General features: G+C 33.5%; 3 protein-coding genes across 3 annotated transcripts; 2 read left to right on the forward strand and 1 right to left on the reverse strand.

The window, feature by feature from the left end:
- The first annotated feature begins 1,104 nt into the window (after positions 1-1,104).
- LOC107160937 (olfactory receptor 51G2-like) lies at positions 1,105-2,112 on the forward strand. Its single transcript, XM_015507510.1, has one exon. The coding sequence runs from the start codon at positions 1,130-1,132 to the stop codon at positions 2,081-2,083; it is 954 nt and encodes a 317-aa protein (XP_015362996.1). The 5' UTR covers positions 1,105-1,129; the 3' UTR covers positions 2,084-2,112.
- Positions 2,113-13,546: 11,434 nt separating this feature from the next.
- On the forward strand, positions 13,547-14,491 carry LOC107157180 (olfactory receptor 51E1-like). The gene has a single exon (XM_015503499.1). The coding sequence runs from the start codon at positions 13,547-13,549 to the stop codon at positions 14,489-14,491; it is 945 nt and encodes a 314-aa protein (XP_015358985.1).
- Positions 14,492-18,236: 3,745 nt separating this feature from the next.
- On the reverse strand, positions 18,237-19,187 carry LOC107157189 (olfactory receptor 51A4-like). The gene has a single exon (XM_015503511.1). It carries the CDS (start codon positions 19,185-19,187, stop codon positions 18,237-18,239), a length of 951 nt encoding a protein of 316 aa, XP_015358997.1.
- Between the last annotated feature and the right edge of the window lie 479 nt (positions 19,188-19,666).

A 19,666-nucleotide genomic window follows, 5' to 3' on the forward strand; every position in this document is an offset into this window, starting at 1 on the left:
CAAAGACAGCTTTGCATTTGTAGGACAGAGGGATGCATGTAGGGATTTAGGGTTCTTTGAAATGGAGAAAAAAATTACAAGATAATATTTAAACAACAATATCAGTGAGGTCATGAAGCTCTTTATGATATGTGAACAATCTATATCAGAGTCAAATACAGGAGGGTGAAAAATACTAGTGTCTGGGGCTCAGCCCTGACATATGAATTTCTGGTAATGGGAGTCAAGTTATTTCACACACCCATTGTATTCCTTTATGAATAAATTGAAAGGCAGAAATTTAGGAAAATTTCCAAAAAAATATACTTTGATGAATATGGATTTATTATTATTAAGAAGCCATTCTTCAGACAAAGAAATATTTATTTTTAGTCAGTTTTATTGATTTATTACTTACATAAAATAAAATTCACCAATTTTAACAGCAAAATTTGATGAGATTTTTAAATGTGTAAGTCATGGAAATAATCACGATGGTATGGAACATTTTCATCTTTCTAAAATGTCTGTGCATTTCCCTTTGTAATCAAACACTTTACCCTTTATTTACTTATGTTACTGAGATCACATAGCATTTGGTGTTTTGTATTTGTCTTCTTTAGCATAGCATAAGTGATCAAGTCCTGCTGTTGCAACCATAAGTAATTTCTTCCTTTTGAAATTTAAATTATAGGATCTGCCACAGTCTATCCATTCAATAATGAATATATATTTGATTTCCTTTCAGTTCTTTGCTACATACAACCTTAAGTAAAGTTTCTAGGAATAATTTTGTATAAGTCTTTATGTTGATAAGTGTTTTCCTTTCCCTTGGGTAAATTCCTAGGTGTGGAATCAGTGGGTAATATTACCTGAATGATAAATCCATACTTAGAAACTGCTAAATTTTTTCCAAAGAGGCTTGTATGATTTTGCACCCCATTAGCAATATATGAGAATTCCAGTTGTCTTACATCCTCACTCACAAAATTTGGCTTTCGTTTTTTTAGTTCTCCCTATCTTATAATTTCATATAAATATATATTTATATATATTTTACTTCCAATTTGTTTTTCCACTTCCTTGACACTGGATCTCTCTTTTGTAGGTTTGCAAGAATCCTGGACTGCAGTCCTACCTACATCTCACCATGCTGGATTTTAATAACACGTCTAATTGGCCCACTTTTTTCTTCATTGGTATTCCTGGTCTGGAGGCTGCACATATGTGGATCTCCATTCCTTTCTGTTTCCTGTACCTGGTGGCTCTTGTGGGTAATGTCCTTCTCCTGGTTATAGTCAGAACAGAACAGAATCTTCATGAACCACAGTTCTATCTTTTAGCCATGCTAGCCTTCACGGACCTGGGCCTTTCCTTGTCAACAATGCCAAGTGTCTTGGCTATCTTCTGGTTTGATGTCCACCACATTGATCTGGATGCCTGCCTGACTCAAATGTTCTTCATCCACACCCTCTCCTCTGTAGAATCTGGTGTCCTGGTGGCCATGGCTTTTGACCGCTTGGTGGCTATCTGTGCCCCCCTGAATTACACCAGGATCTTGACGCACTACACTGTTGCCTGCCTTAGTGGAGCTGCCCTCATACGGGGTGCCACTCTGCTGGCCCCTCTGCCTTTTTTCATGAGGACCTTTTCTTTCTGTGGGGCCAATATCCTCTCACACTCTTATTGCTACTATCCAGATATGCTGAAACTGGCCTGCGGGGATGTTACTTTCAGCAGTGTCTATGGGTTGGTCTGTGTGCTCTGCACCTTTGCAGTGGATGTTATCTTCATCCTTGTTTCATACATGAAAATCTTGGGCACTGTTATGAAACTGGGAATCCAAGACAGAAACTGGAAATCACTGCAAACCTGTGCCTGCCACCTGTGCACAGTGCTTGTGTTCTATTTGCCTCTCATCAGCCTTGCAGTACTGCATCGTTACACCCAGGAAACGTCCCCAATTCTGTACACCACCATGAGCAATGCCTACCTCCTCATGACACCACTGCTAAACCCTGTCGTCTACAGTCTCAAATCCCGGCAGATCCAAGCTGCCCTGCGCAAGCGATTTTGGGCACAACGTGTTGTTGCTGGGGAGTGAGATTTTCTCATTGTATCAGAAGGTGCAATTATATTAGCAACATGCTATTTAAGATCTATGTGCCAAATAACATGCTAGGTCCCTTGCATTTGAATATGAAAAAATGCTCAGGCATTTCCTTTAAGAAGGGAACTAAGGTGGGAAAGAAAGGCAGAATGCTTAAATTATAATAATTGTGATCCTGAATGATGACTGGTAATAATAAGGAGAAATTGCAATAGAAGCCTAGTTCATTTTTTGGGGGTATGAGTTAAATGAAAATACATTATCATCACAACTAAGTTGTAAGTAAGTTAAGTCTAACTCTGGATTATAAATGATCAGGAAAGGAGTGATATATCATATATATATATATATATATATATATATATATATATATATATATATATGTTATAGATGGACACAATACCTTTATTTGATTATTTATTTTTATGTGGTGCTGAAGATTGAACCCAGGGCCTTACATGTGCCAGGCAAGCGCTGTAACACTGAGCCACAACCTCAGCCCCAAGGGCTGATTTTATAGAGAAGTACTGATGTCACATGATTCCTGGTTTCTAACATTGCTTAAATTGGAACACTAAAAATCCAAAACTGATGATGAATTTATGACTGTATATTTTATATTGATTGATGTTGAAAACATCTTAATGATTAACAAAAGATAAAGGAACATTCTGAGAAAAAATGACATGAGTCTGATAAATGGTTATTCTTATCCATCTTGATACTTCAGTCAAAGTCATACTTAATTTAGATTCTTTTTTGTTTCCAATTTCGTATTAAAATGGATATTCATATCCTGACTTCATTAATAAAGATGTATCCCTCTTCTCTAACTTCCCCAGGAGGAAAAATGAATTGGTGTGTTTTCTCCTGGGGCCAACTGTTTTTAGAGTCTTAAGCAAATGAAGACTTGTCCTGCTAGGTTCAAGGTTGGAGGAAAATGAAAGAGAGTGACTTCATTATCTGTAGTAATAAATAAACATTTAGTAGAACCAGCAAGTATTCAAATCTTCTTTAAGAAAGTTTTAAATGAATTTTTGAATGATAGTTCAAATAAACACTCAAAAAATATTTTTAAATGAGGTGTAGTGATGTTCACCTGTAAATCTCAGGTGCCTCGGAGGTTGTGGCATGAGGATTGCAAGTTCTAGGATAGCCTCTTGCAACTTAGAGAGACCCTGCTTCAAAATAAAATATGTAGCTTAGTGGTAAAGTGTTCCTGGATTCAGAATTCAGTACCACACAAAATATATATTTTAATATCTTTCTGATATATTTAGTGGGCATTAGAATCATATAGAAGACATAATAGTCCCATAGCTTACATCCTATGAATGAAAACCATACAACACCAACAATGTAGGGAACAGAACGTAATTATTGGGATAGGGTTTGGTTTGAATTGGTATATGAATGTAGAGGGAAGTATAGCTTGTTAAGAACATTCAGGAAGACTGAAATATATAAACAAATTATGAAAATTTGGTTTCAATTCCAAATCATTTACTTACCTGTGTTCTAGTAAATATTTACAAGATAGAGGGGGTTAATTAAAAAAAAATTGATCTTTGCTCTTAGTAAAAGAACATTTAATAAATATTAAACACACTAAAACTATTAAATGAAATTCTGTCTCTGAAACTGTTTTCCATCCTTTAAGGTCCAATTTGATCATTTTCTTTTGGTGAGTCTTTCTGGTCAGGCATCTCTTGACTTCTCCAAGCATGAGTGCAGAGATCTGGAGACCATTGCTCAACAATTCTTTAATTTTTTGAAAACTGGAGGCAGATTTCCTTTGTGAAACCCTTCACTTTTCTGCATGGTATGTTTGAGATCAATACTATGAACATTCCATTAAATTCCTCCATTCATGCTTCATCTGAATACAATTTTCCCCTTCAGGTTTTACTCTAGAACTATGTAATATGAAAGTTTGTTTGTTTGTTTGTTTAATGTTTGTGTTGCAACACTGAAGAAATACCAAACTTTTTGTGGTAATCATATTTCCCAGATATGTAGAAGCTAATACTTATCTAAATTATGAGAATTTAGTATAAAACAAAATAAAAGTAAATGAGATATAGCTTCAGAAATAAGTAAAAATCTAATTGTGCTGAGTGCTTAATACTATCTTTAGGATCATAAAATCTTTACTTTGAATTTGGTATCTATTTTAGTATTTTGTTTTACATCTCTTTTTAATCTATAAATGAAATAATGAGGCAGATTAAGGGTATAGAATATTCTCTTTAGATGGATTGGACCATTTATTTAATTCTATTCTATAAAATGAAAAATTCAATATTATCAAAAATTATTCCTTTCTCTTTTTTCTCATTAGTAACAATTCCCTCGACCTTTATTGTCAAACATATTTTTGGCTTACTAGTTTCAGAGTATTCTATTATTAACAAACAAATTAACAAAAAAAGCTAAGCATAGTAATTTTGTTTCCTAAGAATTAAAAATCTCTTTGATATTAAGGCATAAATATTGTTTTATTAGTCTTACTCTACTCATGGTTAATATTTTTTTCCATAAATGAAACCACAATGTGTATATTGAAGGACTGTGTTTCTAAGACATGTATATTGTTAGATATAAACTTATATGCATTAACTCACTTTATGTCTAATTTAGCAAGCTTACTTGAATATTTATACAAATTACCTTTGTTCAAACCCCTGTTCCTCAGAGCTCTTCTCCTTTATTATCATATTACAGTTCCCTTGTTAATGAACAAATTAATGAATATTTGAAATATATCATTTTTGCATTTATATTAGTAGCTTTATGTTATGAATATTTTAACAAATTAAATTCAAACTGACTCGTTTTCCAGGTAAATATCTTGGAATTGGCATTTCCTGGGATATAAAGCAAGCCTGTCATGTTCCATAGTTCACACTCAACATTCAATAAAAAACCCAAAGCTATTTAACTCAGGTCAAGATAGAAGAAGAGTGATAGTGTTGGGTGCTATTTCTAAACAGAAAATTATTTATGCTAGAAAGCAACAGGAAAAAAAAGTGAATTCAGTGCCTTCAATTGATTTGGAAAGTAAATTCATGACAATAATAATAATAACTAAAGCAGTATTATCAAGTGCTTATTTTATTCCAACCATTCCATTATGACTTCATGGTTTTGATTGCACTTACCGTGTTGAATTTATTTTGTGTCATTTAAAAAAAAAATCTTTGTTTCAGTACATGGTTTACCTTCATTTTCTTAATCATGTTTCTCAAAGGAAGGAATTAAAAAATATTTTATAAAGTCTAAATTATTACTTTTTTTTCATTTCATGATGTTAAATTCTAATAAGTCACAATCAAGGACCAAAAATATTTTCTATGAGGCTATCTACTAGATGTTTTATGATTTTAAATTTTGTGTTTAGGTCTTGCTGTAATTACAATTAATTTTTATATGGCATTAAACTAATGCCATATAAACCATAAATGCCATTTATATAACATAAATTATGAAATATTATATGAATGTCGTGTTTAACCATCAAGATTTCTTAAAAAGATCAGTTTCATTCATTGAATTATCCTTATACTATTGTTGGATAAATCAGGCATATATACATTAATCTATGTATGAACAGTCTAATTTGTTTCAATGATCCATGTAACTATCTTAATGTTATTAGTGTTCTGTCTTTATTCCTGTGGCATTATAATAAGACTTAAAATCACACACTGTAAAGTTGTTTCCAACTTCATCTTAAAAATATTATGATTCCTCTACATCCTTTGAAATTCAAATGAATTTTATACTCCTTATAAATTGTATCAATTGGTTAATTTATAATCAAACATTGATTAATGATTCAAAGTTTATAGCTGTTTATCATAACTCATCAGGAAATTAGTTTTATCTTAAACTTGAGTATCTTTTGCCTCTCATTCACCAAAAGAATTAAAATACATTCCTGTCCGATGTTTGCAATAACTGACTTTCTGTGGTTGCAATCATCTCTGAATTTTTTAAACTTTTTTTTTTTTTACCTGATGACCATGTTATTGCACATTCTTAAACAACCCCCTTCTCAGCCAATAAACACACATATTTTTGGAATGGAAGAACAATTGCTTCATTAGGGATATATGTATTTCTATATATGAATTTTATGAGAGAGAGAGAGAGAGAGAGAGAGAGAGAGAGAGAGAGAGAGAGAATGTTCACAAAATTCCACTGGGATCATTATCCAAAGCAATAAGTACTTCCATGAAAATTCAGTTGATGGAACTGCAGTGCCAGCCTCACCCAAGTTCTCCAGTCATAGGCATCAAGGTAAACCTAAACATTTGTGTGCTTGGGAATCTACCTAGGATATAGATGAAGAATAAGATGCTAAGCATAAATATTATTTTATTGGTCTGCTTCTGGGTGACATTCATGTGCCCAAACATAAGACCACAAGGTTATATTGAGGGGGTACAGTTCCAAGACATGACTTATACATTGTTAGATATAAACTTAAACAGTATCAGGAGGATTTAGTGATTTACCAGGGATTAAAGAATCACATCCACATTCTTCCAAAATATGGCTTGAGCACATTCACTTTTATTCACAGTATCAAACACACTCTGACCCAGGTTCTTCTTTCCTGGGAAACTAAAACAGGTTCAAAGTATCTTTCTTTTCTTACAGTTCTTCCCTTTCAAGTCGTTCTCTAAACAGTAGTGGAAATAAACTTTCTGAATTGAAAACATAATCCTATCAGGAGTCTATTGATTTACTTAGGCTCATTACAACCTGATCCTTGCAAACTATATCCAGTCTTACCTCAGCCAGGACCTTTGTTCCACTAAGCTGAGTTTTTCTTTCAGTTGTGCTCTCCCACATGCATTAAAGCTAAGTCCCTTGGTCTCTCCTTTGACAAGAATTCTCCCTGTGTATTTCCTGATAACTTATTTCCCCATTTCATTCCAAACACTTGTGTCAACCTCTTCTTGTTAATACAATACCTTCAGGTTAATATAATACCTCATTAGAGAGGATACATAATCAAAGGGTATAAATTACTTTTACTATTTGTTTTTTTTTTCTGAAATCTAGGTTTGTACCCTGTTCAGAAAGTTAAAAGTAATGTCTCAGCCCCATAATATATTGACTTAGAGTACACTGAATACCAGAAGCTCTTGAACAAAGAAGTGTGGTTTCCCCTGCAAATGGTTATGGTATCTCAATCAGTAACTGTATGCTTTCAAATTTATCTTCTGATATTCAGTACATTTTAGGATAATAATTACATACGTCTAGTAAAAGCATTCTCTCCTGTGTAGCAATGACTGAACAATGTTGAAAAACTCCATTAAATTTTGTTTTCTTTTCAGAGATTTGGAAATTTTTAAGGATAAAATTGAGCAGAGATCATTTGGCTCAACTTACAGATATAAATATGATTACACTTCGAGATTTTATATTAATTAGTTTTAATAACAATGTCATGAAAATAATGAAGTTATTTCCCCATGTGTTCAGGGCATTAGAGCAATCCCTTGTATACAGTATGATTTCAATAAACGTTTAAAAAGTGGTTGAAATGATGAACAAATGAACTCCAAAAGAGAAGAGACATGAATATTTTATAGCAGAGACATTATGAAAGGGACACCAGGTTGAAAGATAGGAAAGTCTGCTGTTTATAGGATTCAGGGGGCATTAAGAAGGGTGCACATCTTTTATTTTTGAAAAAGTAAAATTTGGGAGAAGAGGAGCTAAATTTGAAAAAATGCAAATTTCCAGCCTACGAGTTTGACTTTTTTTCTTTTCATGAATCAGAATATATCATTCTTGCCATATATTAACCTATAATAGTGCTTATTTTGAAAAAAAAATTAACAATTTTCCATTGGGGTATAACAAATGAGAATAAACAAAAATTCATGGACTTTAGGTTAGCAATAATGAAATATAGGCTTATTTTCCTAACCTTCTCAAAAATATTCTTATATCTTGAATATTGTTTCTCATTTTTTATTCATATATTTAAATATTATATGTAAATATTTCTTTATCATTATATTTACTTAGTAGTATATTTTTATTTCCCACCATGATAAGTTTTACCTCTAAAATTTCCACTATTTCTCCTCTAATCTTCTTTTTCTCTCTTATTTATTAAATTTAGTTTTGCATTGGCTGTGCTGGTATTAACCATGTTTTTCTTTATCCAATATCTTTATTTAATGTTTTATGTGGTGCTGAGGATCAAATCCAATGCCTCACACATGCTGGGTGAGCGCTCTACCACTGAGCTACAACCCCAACCCCTTGTTTTATGAATAATTTTGAAATATTCTGTGTTTTCTATTGACTGCATCTAATTTCTAAAATTCTTATTAGGTAGCACTGAATCTTGTTTGAGGGAAAAATGTTATTCTGTGAGATTCTAATACAGCAATCACTGTGCAACAAGAAAGTTTGTAAATGTGGGTAAAATCATTAGTTTTTCTCCCATTCCAAAAGTTACCAGGAATTATACCAAATATTAGTTTTCTTAATATTTGGTTATTTAATTTATCATCATTTTCGATTTCATTTTTTGTGCAAGTTCTCTGTGTTTTTTTTTTTTTTTAACCCAAGGCCTCCTGCATCCTAAGCACACACTCCACCACTGAGCTTACTGAGCTAGCCACTCCTAGTCTTACATGGAATTTCTAACCAAAACAATATCCTATCCTATTGAAAAAGAAACATGCTTCCATTATCATGACCCCATATGCTGTCTGCCAGTTTTGATGTTTAATATATTGTTAAGATTTCTTCTTCTTGTTTCATCTTTTTATTTTGGAACATTTTGCTTCATCTGGAGGTTTGCTGACTTCTCATCTCCATCATGCATATTTCCAGTTTCTCTCTGCAATACTCATCACCTTAACTTTGCCTCTCTTGAGAATCCTGGATCCCACTTCATGCATCTTTTATTTCTCTTTCTTGGTTTCCAGACTCATTATTCTGGAAAACATTCTTTAATAATTTTTTCCAGCATATATATCCCAAAACTTTCATGGCTGTTAACCCCCACCCCCCTGGAGAGAACACCCATTCTCTCTTGAATGTGTATTACTTGCTTTACCCCAAAAGTTCTCACTCTAGAGATGGCCCATGTTTTCTCTTAAATGTGCTTCCACTTTCTTAATGAACTTCTGTCTATGACTTTGGATAAAAGTTCCTTATTTTATTTTATTTTTTTGTGGTGCTGGGGATTTAATCCAGGGCCTTATGCATGCGAGGCAAGCACTCTACCAACTGAGATATATCACCAGCCCTCCTTTATTTTTATAAAATTCAAGGTATCTGTATTTTTTCCTCACATTAATTGGTAGCTAGAGGTCTACAGAATTCTTGATTGAACAAAAGAAGAAAGAAGAAGAAAGAGGAAAAGAAGGAGCAGAAGAAGAAAAGGAGGAGGAGGAGGAGGAGAAAGAGAAGGAGGAGGAGAAAGAGAAGGAGGAGGAGAAAGAGAAGGAGGAGGAGAAGGAGGAGGAGGAGGAGGACGACGACGACGACGACAACACAGGGAAGCATCATTTTACTGTTTCTACAATCCTGGTTTAATAATGAGAATAATAGCATCTAGTTATCTCTGATTTGTGGACTTTTCCCTTTTCCTTTATTTCTTCTATGTGGTCTTGTTATCAATAAGCACTTAAGATGTTCATGTTTTCCAATGAGTTTTCAAGTGTCATAAGGGTGTATTTTTTTCTATCCTTCTCTTTGTTATACCTATGTATCATTTCAGGATGATATCAAGAATCCCTTTCTTACACAATTTCTTAAGTGATCCTGCCTTCAATGTCAGTATTTTGTCCTTTAGGAAATCACATATTATACCTCCTTAACATATTCATATATTCTCATTTGTGTGACCATGATTTTATTTATTTTTCTCTAGTTTATTTTATCATTTTTCTTTTTCTTTTTTGTAATTGGTGTTTTATTTATTTGTGTTCTAATTGTCCAGATTGAATTCATAGAAGTTTTCTTTTCTTCAGATTTTTTCTTTACCTCAGAGGTACTCAAAGTTGGGTCCTTGAACCAGCCACATAAGTATGACCAGGGATATTATTAGAAATATCAATCCTCAGGCCCCTCCCAGGCCTACTGAATCAGAGACCCTGGGGTTGAGCCTCAGTCTTCAGTGTTTGAATAAGCCCAACAGAAAAAAATTCTGATACAAGCCCAGGTACCAGATAGTGTTTTACATGGTATCCTGTTGCTTTATGAATGGATTATTTTTAAATATTATATATCTAAGTATATCTGAGAATATTAATTTATGTTTTAAGTTTCTTTTCTAGTACATACATTTTTTTCCTGTGAGTTAGATGATATGCTTTTCTATACTTCTAGTAACTTTAAAAACTTCATTATCTGTTTTTCTTTTTCTTTCAGTTTTGATTGAACCCAGAACAAGCACCTACCACTGAGCTACTCCAGATGTTTTTATTTTTATTTTTTGAAACAGGGTTTCAATAAGTTGCCCAAATACTCCAAATCTATGATTCTATTTTCTCCTTTTGCTTTCCCCAATCTTTGTGCATCCCAAGTAGCTGGGATTCTAGGTGTGTACAACCACACCTGGATTCATTATTTATTTTTATTTACCATTGAAACACTGTGTTTACTTTAGTTACCTTAGTAAGAAGGTTGTACAAATTTCTTCCACTAGTTTTATTTCAGTTAACTATTAATTTTGGCATGTCTCCTTCTTAGTTTAGTTATTTGACAATGGTAGATATGAGAGTGCACTGGATAGAAATTGGCTTTAGGTCATTGTGGTAAGTCCTTTACTTTGCCTTCAAAGGTGATATAGCACTAATGCTATCAATCTCTTCTGGGTAGTTTCTTCAATATCTTTAAGGAAGGCACCTCAGCATCCTCATCTTTATTCTACATATCTCTAAGTAACTAGACTGGGGAGGGGATATGGGAAGAAATAAAGGTGAATATTATTTTTCTAAGTCAATTAGAAAACAATTTGGTAAGTCAACTTAGTAAACAAAATTTCAAATACTCCAAATCTATGATTCTATTTTCTCCTTTTGCTTTCCCCAATCTTTGTGCATACCAATCATGCCAGTTGGGAAATCTCTATGATTCTATGGAACAGGTGTCTTCTCTCTTAAAACCTTTTCCCATGCATGTTTGAGCCTGGTCATTATAAATCAGTTTTATCTCGTAACTTTCATTCCCTTTGCCCAAGAAAAATGGTAAAAATTAGTATTTCAATGAATGTACTTTCTCTTCTTTGTTCAACATTTAGTGTATGTTTGTTTGAATTTAGGAGGGATAAAAGACAAAGATGTGTGTATATATATATATATATATATATATATATATACACATCTTTGTCTTTATATACTACACACATCTTTGTCTTTTATATATACATACATATATGTATATAATATATATAAAATATATATATACACATCTTTGTCTTTATATATACATACATATGTAGTATATATATATGGAAGAGATTAAAGAAAAATGAAGACTTTTGTATAGATAATTTTATTTATTTGAGGTTCTTTATCATGTCATTTAAAATGTTCTTTAGTGTTTTAGAATTTGGAGGTATAAATTTTTATTTATCTAAGTTGACAGTTTTGGATCATTGCATTGTTAAATGATACCATTTTTTGAACGTTTGGTCACATATTACTTGATGAAGAGAAAGTGAAATTATAGGACCAGCAAGTGAAATGTATTCTCATCATTAATATATGAGTGTCTGTAGTAATGTATTTAATTAATCTAGGACAGATATGATGATTTCCTCAGGACTGTGTTATAGATAATTATAAGGCTATATCATGGAGACAGTTCAGACATCTAATTATGTATATGGAAAGTGACTTTAGTTTTACAAAAGTTAAATTCAAAATGCATGAAAGTAACACGAGGAAAAAAACAAGATATATATTTAAAAGCAACTAACATCAAAATTTAATTGATATGAGGAACATAGCGATTGACAACAGAGTAATACTAATTACAGAGTCTCTCACAGATAATGAGACACCTTAAAAATGTCTAAGGAGTATTGTTTAAAACAAGAAAAATATCAAGAGAATGTAATCTTTTAAGTCAAGAAAGATAAGTTTCCACAGACAAAATAATTGAGGTGGTCAACTACTTTCAAAAGCCGAAAGAATCTAAGTAACCAATGGTGAGATGACTGTTAGAGCAGGTGAATACACATCCTAGTTGGCCCAACTAAGAATTGCTCCAATAGGAATTTAAGCTTCTTATTCTGTGACAATAATTATTAGAGCTCCCTTTCAGCTCCCTTTACTCAGATAAAACATATGAGTATGTTTGAAAATTATATGAAATTGTTACAATAGAGGTAAAGATCATACTATGGATAATAAAGGGACACACATATAATGATATGTATATCTATCCATTTTATATATAACAATTTGATATAAATATGGAAAGATTAAACTATATTATATATTAATGTGTGCAGATATATATGTAAATATAGATTTAAAGTTTAAAGTATACTAATATATGACAGAAAATTAGTGTGTAATTAGAGTGGGAATTCAGCTCAAAGGAGAAATATTTTGTCATATAACTTTTTATCACAAATAATTTGAATGTCTTATATTACAGATATGAGGAAACAAATAGCAAAAAGATTGCAATTATAGGTGAAATGATCAACAAAGTGATAGTTCAGCACTGACTAAATTGAGAAAGGGGCTATTTTAGATTACAGTGAGGATATGTCCTTATTTAGAAATAGGAGCACAATGTAAAATGTCAATTCTCTGTGTTAGTTTGGGAATTGAAAAGAATTTCTGAAAGTTTCAGCAGAGATAAAGCTCAATGCATACACTGTGTGTGGGTGTATTTGTGTGTTTGTGTGTGAAAGAGAGAGAGAGAGTGCAAGAGAGGGAGAGAGAGAGAGAGAGAGAGAGAGAGAGAGAGAGAGAGAGACTCTGAAACACTGTTGCACAGATTGTCTCTATAACTGTGCTGAAGCACTGGTTAGCCTGCTGTTCAAGATCACTTATTCTTCACTTTCTTTTCCTAAGAGAGTCTTAAGCAGCCTGTGTTTTTACAACAGAGTTGCTTTTACCACTGCATAATTTCTGGACCTGACTTTAGAATAGATAGTAGTAGGTACTCTACTCATTTTCATTTCAAGTTTAACTTGCTTAGGTCTGTGTGGAGATTCTTAGTAAACAGAGTAACTGATCCCACAGCAGTTTCAGAAGGGAAACCACTTTTATTCCTCGGTATAAGAATTATTAATGTCATTTTACTCTTGATTCAGTCTCATCCTTAAACTTTAATATTCACTAGGCTCTTTTAGTCAAATTACTCGTCTCCTGAATTTGACATTTCCTTTTTTCTTCTTCCTTAGGATCCATTTCTGGGAAACTGTTTTGAACAGGGCTCCTCACAGTTTTCATGTTTGAATTCAATACCACGACATTTCAGCCTTCTTTTTTTATTCTTACTGGCCTCCGAGGGCTTGTGGGTGCCCGCCTATGGCTGGGACCACTCTTGAGCCTGATGTACATTACTACAATGGCAGGAAACTGCACAGTAATATACTTGGTGAGGACTGAGAGGAGTCTACAGGAGCCTCAGTACCATTTCTTGTCCATGCTGGCTGGGGCTGATATTGTCCTCTCTATCTCCACCCTTTTGTCTGTGCTCAAGGTCTTTATCCTTGGCCTCTATGTAATTGCATTTGATAGTTGCCTCACTCAACTCTTCTTTATTCATACATCCTCTTCCATGGGCTCAGGTATCCTGTTGGCCATGGCTTTTGACCGCTTTGTGGCCATCAGTCACCCCCTGCAATATACCACCATACTCACCAACTCACAAGTCACCAAAATGGGACTGGCAGCCTTGCTGAGGGGTGTAGCACTCATGACTCCATTGCCCATCCTGCTAAAGAGGCTGCCTTTCTGCAAGGGCCAGATGCTCTCCTATTCCTACTGTCTCCATCCAAATGTCATGAAGCTAGCTTGTGGTCAAGTCAAAATCAATATTTTCTATGGTCTGATTTTGGTCATCTTTTCTTTTGGGATTGATTTTCTCCTCATAGCCCTTTCTTATGTTCTGATATTCCAAGCAGTGCTGGGTATTGCTTCCAGAGAAGGACAGATGAAGGCACTCAATACATGCTTGTCTCATATCTTTATTGTGTTTATTTATTATGGACCTCTCCTGGCAATAACTGTAATGCATCGAATCCACCACAAAAGTTCTCCATTGGCACATGCAGTCCTGGGAAATATTTACCTCTTTATGCCCCCAATGCTCAACCCAATTGTGTATAGTCTGAAGACCAAACAGATCCGTGCTGCTCTGAGAAAATCTTTCAAGGTCCAGCAAGCATGAAGAATTAGAAAAGTTAAAGATGATTTAAATGAGGGAAAATAGAACTTTCAATTTTATAATTATTTAAAAAATGAATATTCTTGCTGTAATTTTACATACAGGATGTGGGTATAAATATGAATATGATGATAAAATCTTCTAAATTACAGTTTATGAATAAAGATTATACATTTATGTATTCATAATATTGTCTTTGCTCCCACATTCCTTAACATGTGTTTTGAGATATTTTGTGAACAAAGTTGAAACAAATGAGAAATACTTGGCTAGAGTATTCATGCAGCTCCTTGTCATAGATAGTTCTAATGTTTTTCCATATTTCCTAAGAAAGTTTATAATTCAACAATTTTTCGAGAAGACCAGAGAGTTTAGCAAATCTCCAACCATATATTCTAACTTTCCATTTTATTTTCTTTCCATATGTTTTATTATATTTTCTAAATTCTTCCATATTATTTTGACTATATCAAATTACAGGTATCTGGATCATAGTAGAAAACGTATAAATAATTTTGTGTATTACTCTGTTTGTTTATCCAAGATTTGAGTCAAATACAATAAAATTCTTTCCAACTCCTCCACTAAGATATGAAAATCCATATTTTTTAAAAAAGTTGTTTATCCAAGTTTCCTACAGATTGTACCATTGTTACTATGTTTACTGCTTTTTATTTTCTCCACAGACATGGAACATATTCTATATTATCACTGAGGAAATTTTTACTCATTTATGATCTTCATATAGGTGTGAGCACTCAGTCAAAATTAAATTATTGAAATTCTGCTCCAAATTCTTCCTTTTATTAAATTCCTATTGTATGTAAATTATGATTAGAATGTCTATGTTGCTATAGTGAAAAGAATCTTATTATCTCTATGTACCTCCTACATTTCTTCACCTTTCACTCACTATGTCTCCTAAATATATCTTAAATGTGTCCACTCATTTACATTCTATATTTTCTTCACTAGTTCAATGTTTCACTTCACTAGTTTAATGTTTCCTTCTTTATCTATTTTAATTTCTGAATTTTCCCACTTAACATTAACTCATTCTCAAACAATTGCTTACTTTGCTCCCTAAACTGCAAAACAAATATGATCATGTTGAATCTTTGAGTTTTTGCAATTGAATTTTTTGTCTGTTATGACAAATTTAACTTAATGCTTATGATATGGGAGGCTGTCCATGATCTGACCTTTTCCCATTTTCTTTCACACCCCATTCTTACTAAAAAATCTTTAGTTCTCTGAACAATGCATGCTAGTTCAGATTCTTTTTATATTTTTGTATTGTTTAGCCTTATATACACTTCACATTCTTTATTAAGGAAAAAATGTTCATCATTGGAGATCCTCTTGTAAGTTCTAAAAAGAAAAAAAAATACATATATATCTCAGAACTGGAAATTGTACCCAAGGGAACTCTACCACTGAACTATGTCACTAGCTCTTTTATTTTAATTATTATGTTTATTTTTGAGATAGTATCTTGTTAAGGTACTACCCTGCTTCAAGCTTCCCAAATTGTTGAAATTATAGGCATGAATCACTACACTACCCAGTTCTTCAACCAACATTTTGTTAATGAAATTTCATCGTTGACCCAATGATCCTGAGTGCGGTGGTCTTGTGAGACTGAGCCCTTGCTCATTGGTATCTGATGCTATCTCTTGACAGATGGTGTCAGAATTGAATCAAATTAACATATATCCAACTAGTATCCACTGGAGAATTGTTTGCTTGGTTTTAGAAGCATTCTGTGCTATATTGAGTAGCTATGAGAATAGGAAAAATCCTTTTGGTTGGTTTCCCCCTGTATTCTCAGTGTGTGTGTAAGGGGTTGGGAGATGGAGAAAGATTAAAATACAATAGAAGAAATAATAAAATTAAATATTCAAGAGACTTCCAAAAAGAAAAATCTAATAATAGATAAAATGCTAAATAATATATATGAAATAATGTCTTAATATATCATCAGAGTGACCTTGACTATTGTGAAAATAGTATCAAGGTGGTAGACATTAACCCAACCCAAGAAGAACATTTCAACATCCTGCAAAAAATATTGAAATTGGCTAACAGAATACTAACTTTAATATAATTAATATATGTTAATACCAATTAATCAATTAAATAAATAAATGTAAAACACTGACTAAAGCTCTTTTAACCACCGCTTGCTATTATCCTTTGCCACCCTTCCTTTCCTGCAAACTGTCTTCAGTAGTTGTACTCTATTACCTGTATCTCCTTTAGGTATAGTCCTCTGTCCTACTCCCATACCTTTGCATATACTTCTAATTTTGCCTAATATATTCAATCTACTTTCCCCTGACTAAGAGCTGTTAGTTTTTACTTTTTTCATTTCCTCATTTTAGTCTCTGACTCTTACAGCCTGTTTAATACATCTCACAGTGATCTGACCTTACCTTTATGATGGACACTGTATATCCATTATGTACTCTTTGCCTTTCCACATAGACTCTATTCAAAACTAAAGCAATTTTCTGCATTATCTTCATATTCCCAGATCTCAGCAAATAAGAAACATATCAATTAGTTTAAAAGAATTATGGAAATGAAGAAGATGGGTGGGGGGAGGAAAGGAGACAGTCTAGCAGTTCAGCAGACACAAAGGAATTCATCATGTTCAGGAAACTTGTTTCCACCTGTTATTTTCCAGGGCTTCATATAGGTACTTGTTTCCACCTGTTATTTTCCAGGGCTTCATATAGGTACCAGGAATACATTTTTGAACAACAGAAGAAGTTTACTCACCCTTGTGGAATTTACATTCTAAAAATGAGGGAAACATGGAAAACACAAAGCACTACCTTTTCTGAGAATATTGGTTCAATCAGAATAATACTCCAAGTGAGAAGACAGGGTGGTTTCTTATATACACAGTCTCTTCTTCTCAGATGACCATTTTTCTCTCCATACCATGTCAGGTACTCTTGTCTCCTCTGAATTTATCCTCAGACGTACATTTAGTGTTTTTCAAACAGTGAACTCTTGTCTCCTAAAGTTTATTCCCTGCCCATCAAATGAAAAAGACCTGGCCTGACTATGCTAAGTAAATATAGATGTGTTGTCCTGGAAGAGTAACCTAAAAGCTGGTGTTTTGCATTTTTTAAAATTGTTTTTTGACATTTGTATTAAGTTTTAATATTGATATAATTTTACACTTTCAAAAAGTCAAATAGATCCCCTTATTGTTTATCCATTGACACATTAAATGGTAGATAAACTTTCATCAACTTTAAATTTATTATTTCTAGTTAACAATACAAAAATATTTTTACCTCCCCTAATTTTCAAATTTTTCACTTATGCTAATGGATGATTCCTTGGAAGAGTAATTTGAAATTTATAAAAAACAAGTTAATGTTTTTTTTTCTTTTTGCTGCCTAGTTCTGGTTTCATTGCTATTTTCCATAAGATGGTCATTAACTGCTCAGTTTCAACAGACTTTCAAGGTACACCATTTCATGTGTTTCTTTAAAAGAGAAAACAAAACAGAAATACACATATCACACACTGATGTTTACAAATACTCCCATTTCACAATGTGGTAATTTTCTTCTTAGACAATAAACAAGACACCACCATCTTGGCAGACAAGAAAATATATCAGTTCTTGTAAAACCATATCTTGAAGTGATGACATATTCCCTAGAGAAGCAGATAGATCAAAGGGCAGAGAAGGTCAGGGTGTCTCTTTGACTAAGGCCATATGGGACTACATAAAGTTTGCCTTGCTCTTGAGTATCTTGTGCATTGCTAACCTTATCTGTTTGGTTTTTAGGCTATAAACCAAGGGATTAAGGACAGGAGTCAGAAAGAGGAAGAGATTGGCCATGGTGACATGGAGAAGAGGAGATGTGAACGTACCAAACCTGTGAATTAAGGCCAACACAATGAGGGGCACATAAAAGATAAAGACAGTGAAGATGTGAGAAACACAAGTATTAAGTGCCTTAAGTTGACCATCTCCTGAGGCAACACCCAGCACTGTTTTCAAAATCAAGATGTATGAAATGACAATGAATATAGAGTCAATTGCAAAGGAGCAGAGGACTAGAGACAGTCCGTAGACAATGTTGACTCTCACAGAGCCACAGGCCAGCTTCATCACATCAGGATGGTAGCAGTAACAATGGGACAGAATGACACCTTTGCAGAAAGGCAATCGCTTGAGCAAGATTGGCAAAGGCACCATCAACAGCACACCCCGAAACACAGCTATGAGCCCTATTCCTATAATTCTAGGAGGAGTTAAAACCACAGTATAGTGCAGCGGGTCACAGATAGCTACAAATCGGTCAAAAGCCATGGCCAGCAGGATGGCTGACTCCATGGAGGAGAAGGTATGAATGAAGAACATCTGTGCCAGGCAAGAATGGAACTCAATCTCCCTGTGATTCAGGAGGAAGAACTTGAGTACTGTAGGTAGAGTTGATAAAGACAGACCCACATCTGTAGCTGCCAGCATAGACAGGAAGATGTACTGAGGCTCATGAAGGATGGAGGTGGTTTTGATAACGAAGAGGATGGTGCAGTTTCCTAGGAGGGCAACTAGGTACATGAAGCCCACTGGAATAGAGATCCATATTTGTACAAACTCCAGTCCAGGAATGCCTGTTAGAAGGAAAGTAGGTGGCTGAAACCAACTCTTGTTTGTAAGCTCCATATCATGCCCAGAGCAGTTTTCAAATGTTCCTGTTGCAAGAAAAAAAAAATCATAAATTTTAAGATAGGAAGAGATAACTCATCTGACTCCTCAAGGGCAGTATTAATCCTAGATATGTTTACCTGAAGGAATTAATCCTTAGAAAGTTTTCAAACCTATCTGAATGACTATTTGCAGTTAGATCAATGAATAACTGCTATGAAAATATAAGACTATTTTAATTCCTTTGATCTAGAACATTCAAACATTGATCAAGTGAAAATGAAACTTGAGAACATTATTTATTATCACAATTCTTAGAAAAAAATCACTCTCTCATGTCTTTCCTTCTTGGTATTATTTAATTATATTTGTGTCTACTCTTATTTTTAGTCATCTTGAAAAATCTCTTAAAGACATTGTAATACTTCTCCTCCATTAATATCATACCTGTGAACACTCAGGCATCTGGAAATATGTGTGGTTTTCTTGATATTTCT

This window comes from Marmota marmota, unplaced genomic scaffold (assembly GCF_001458135.2).
Source record: "Marmota marmota marmota unplaced genomic scaffold, marMar, whole genome shotgun sequence".
NCBI lineage: Eukaryota > Metazoa > Chordata > Mammalia > Rodentia > Sciuridae > Marmota > Marmota marmota.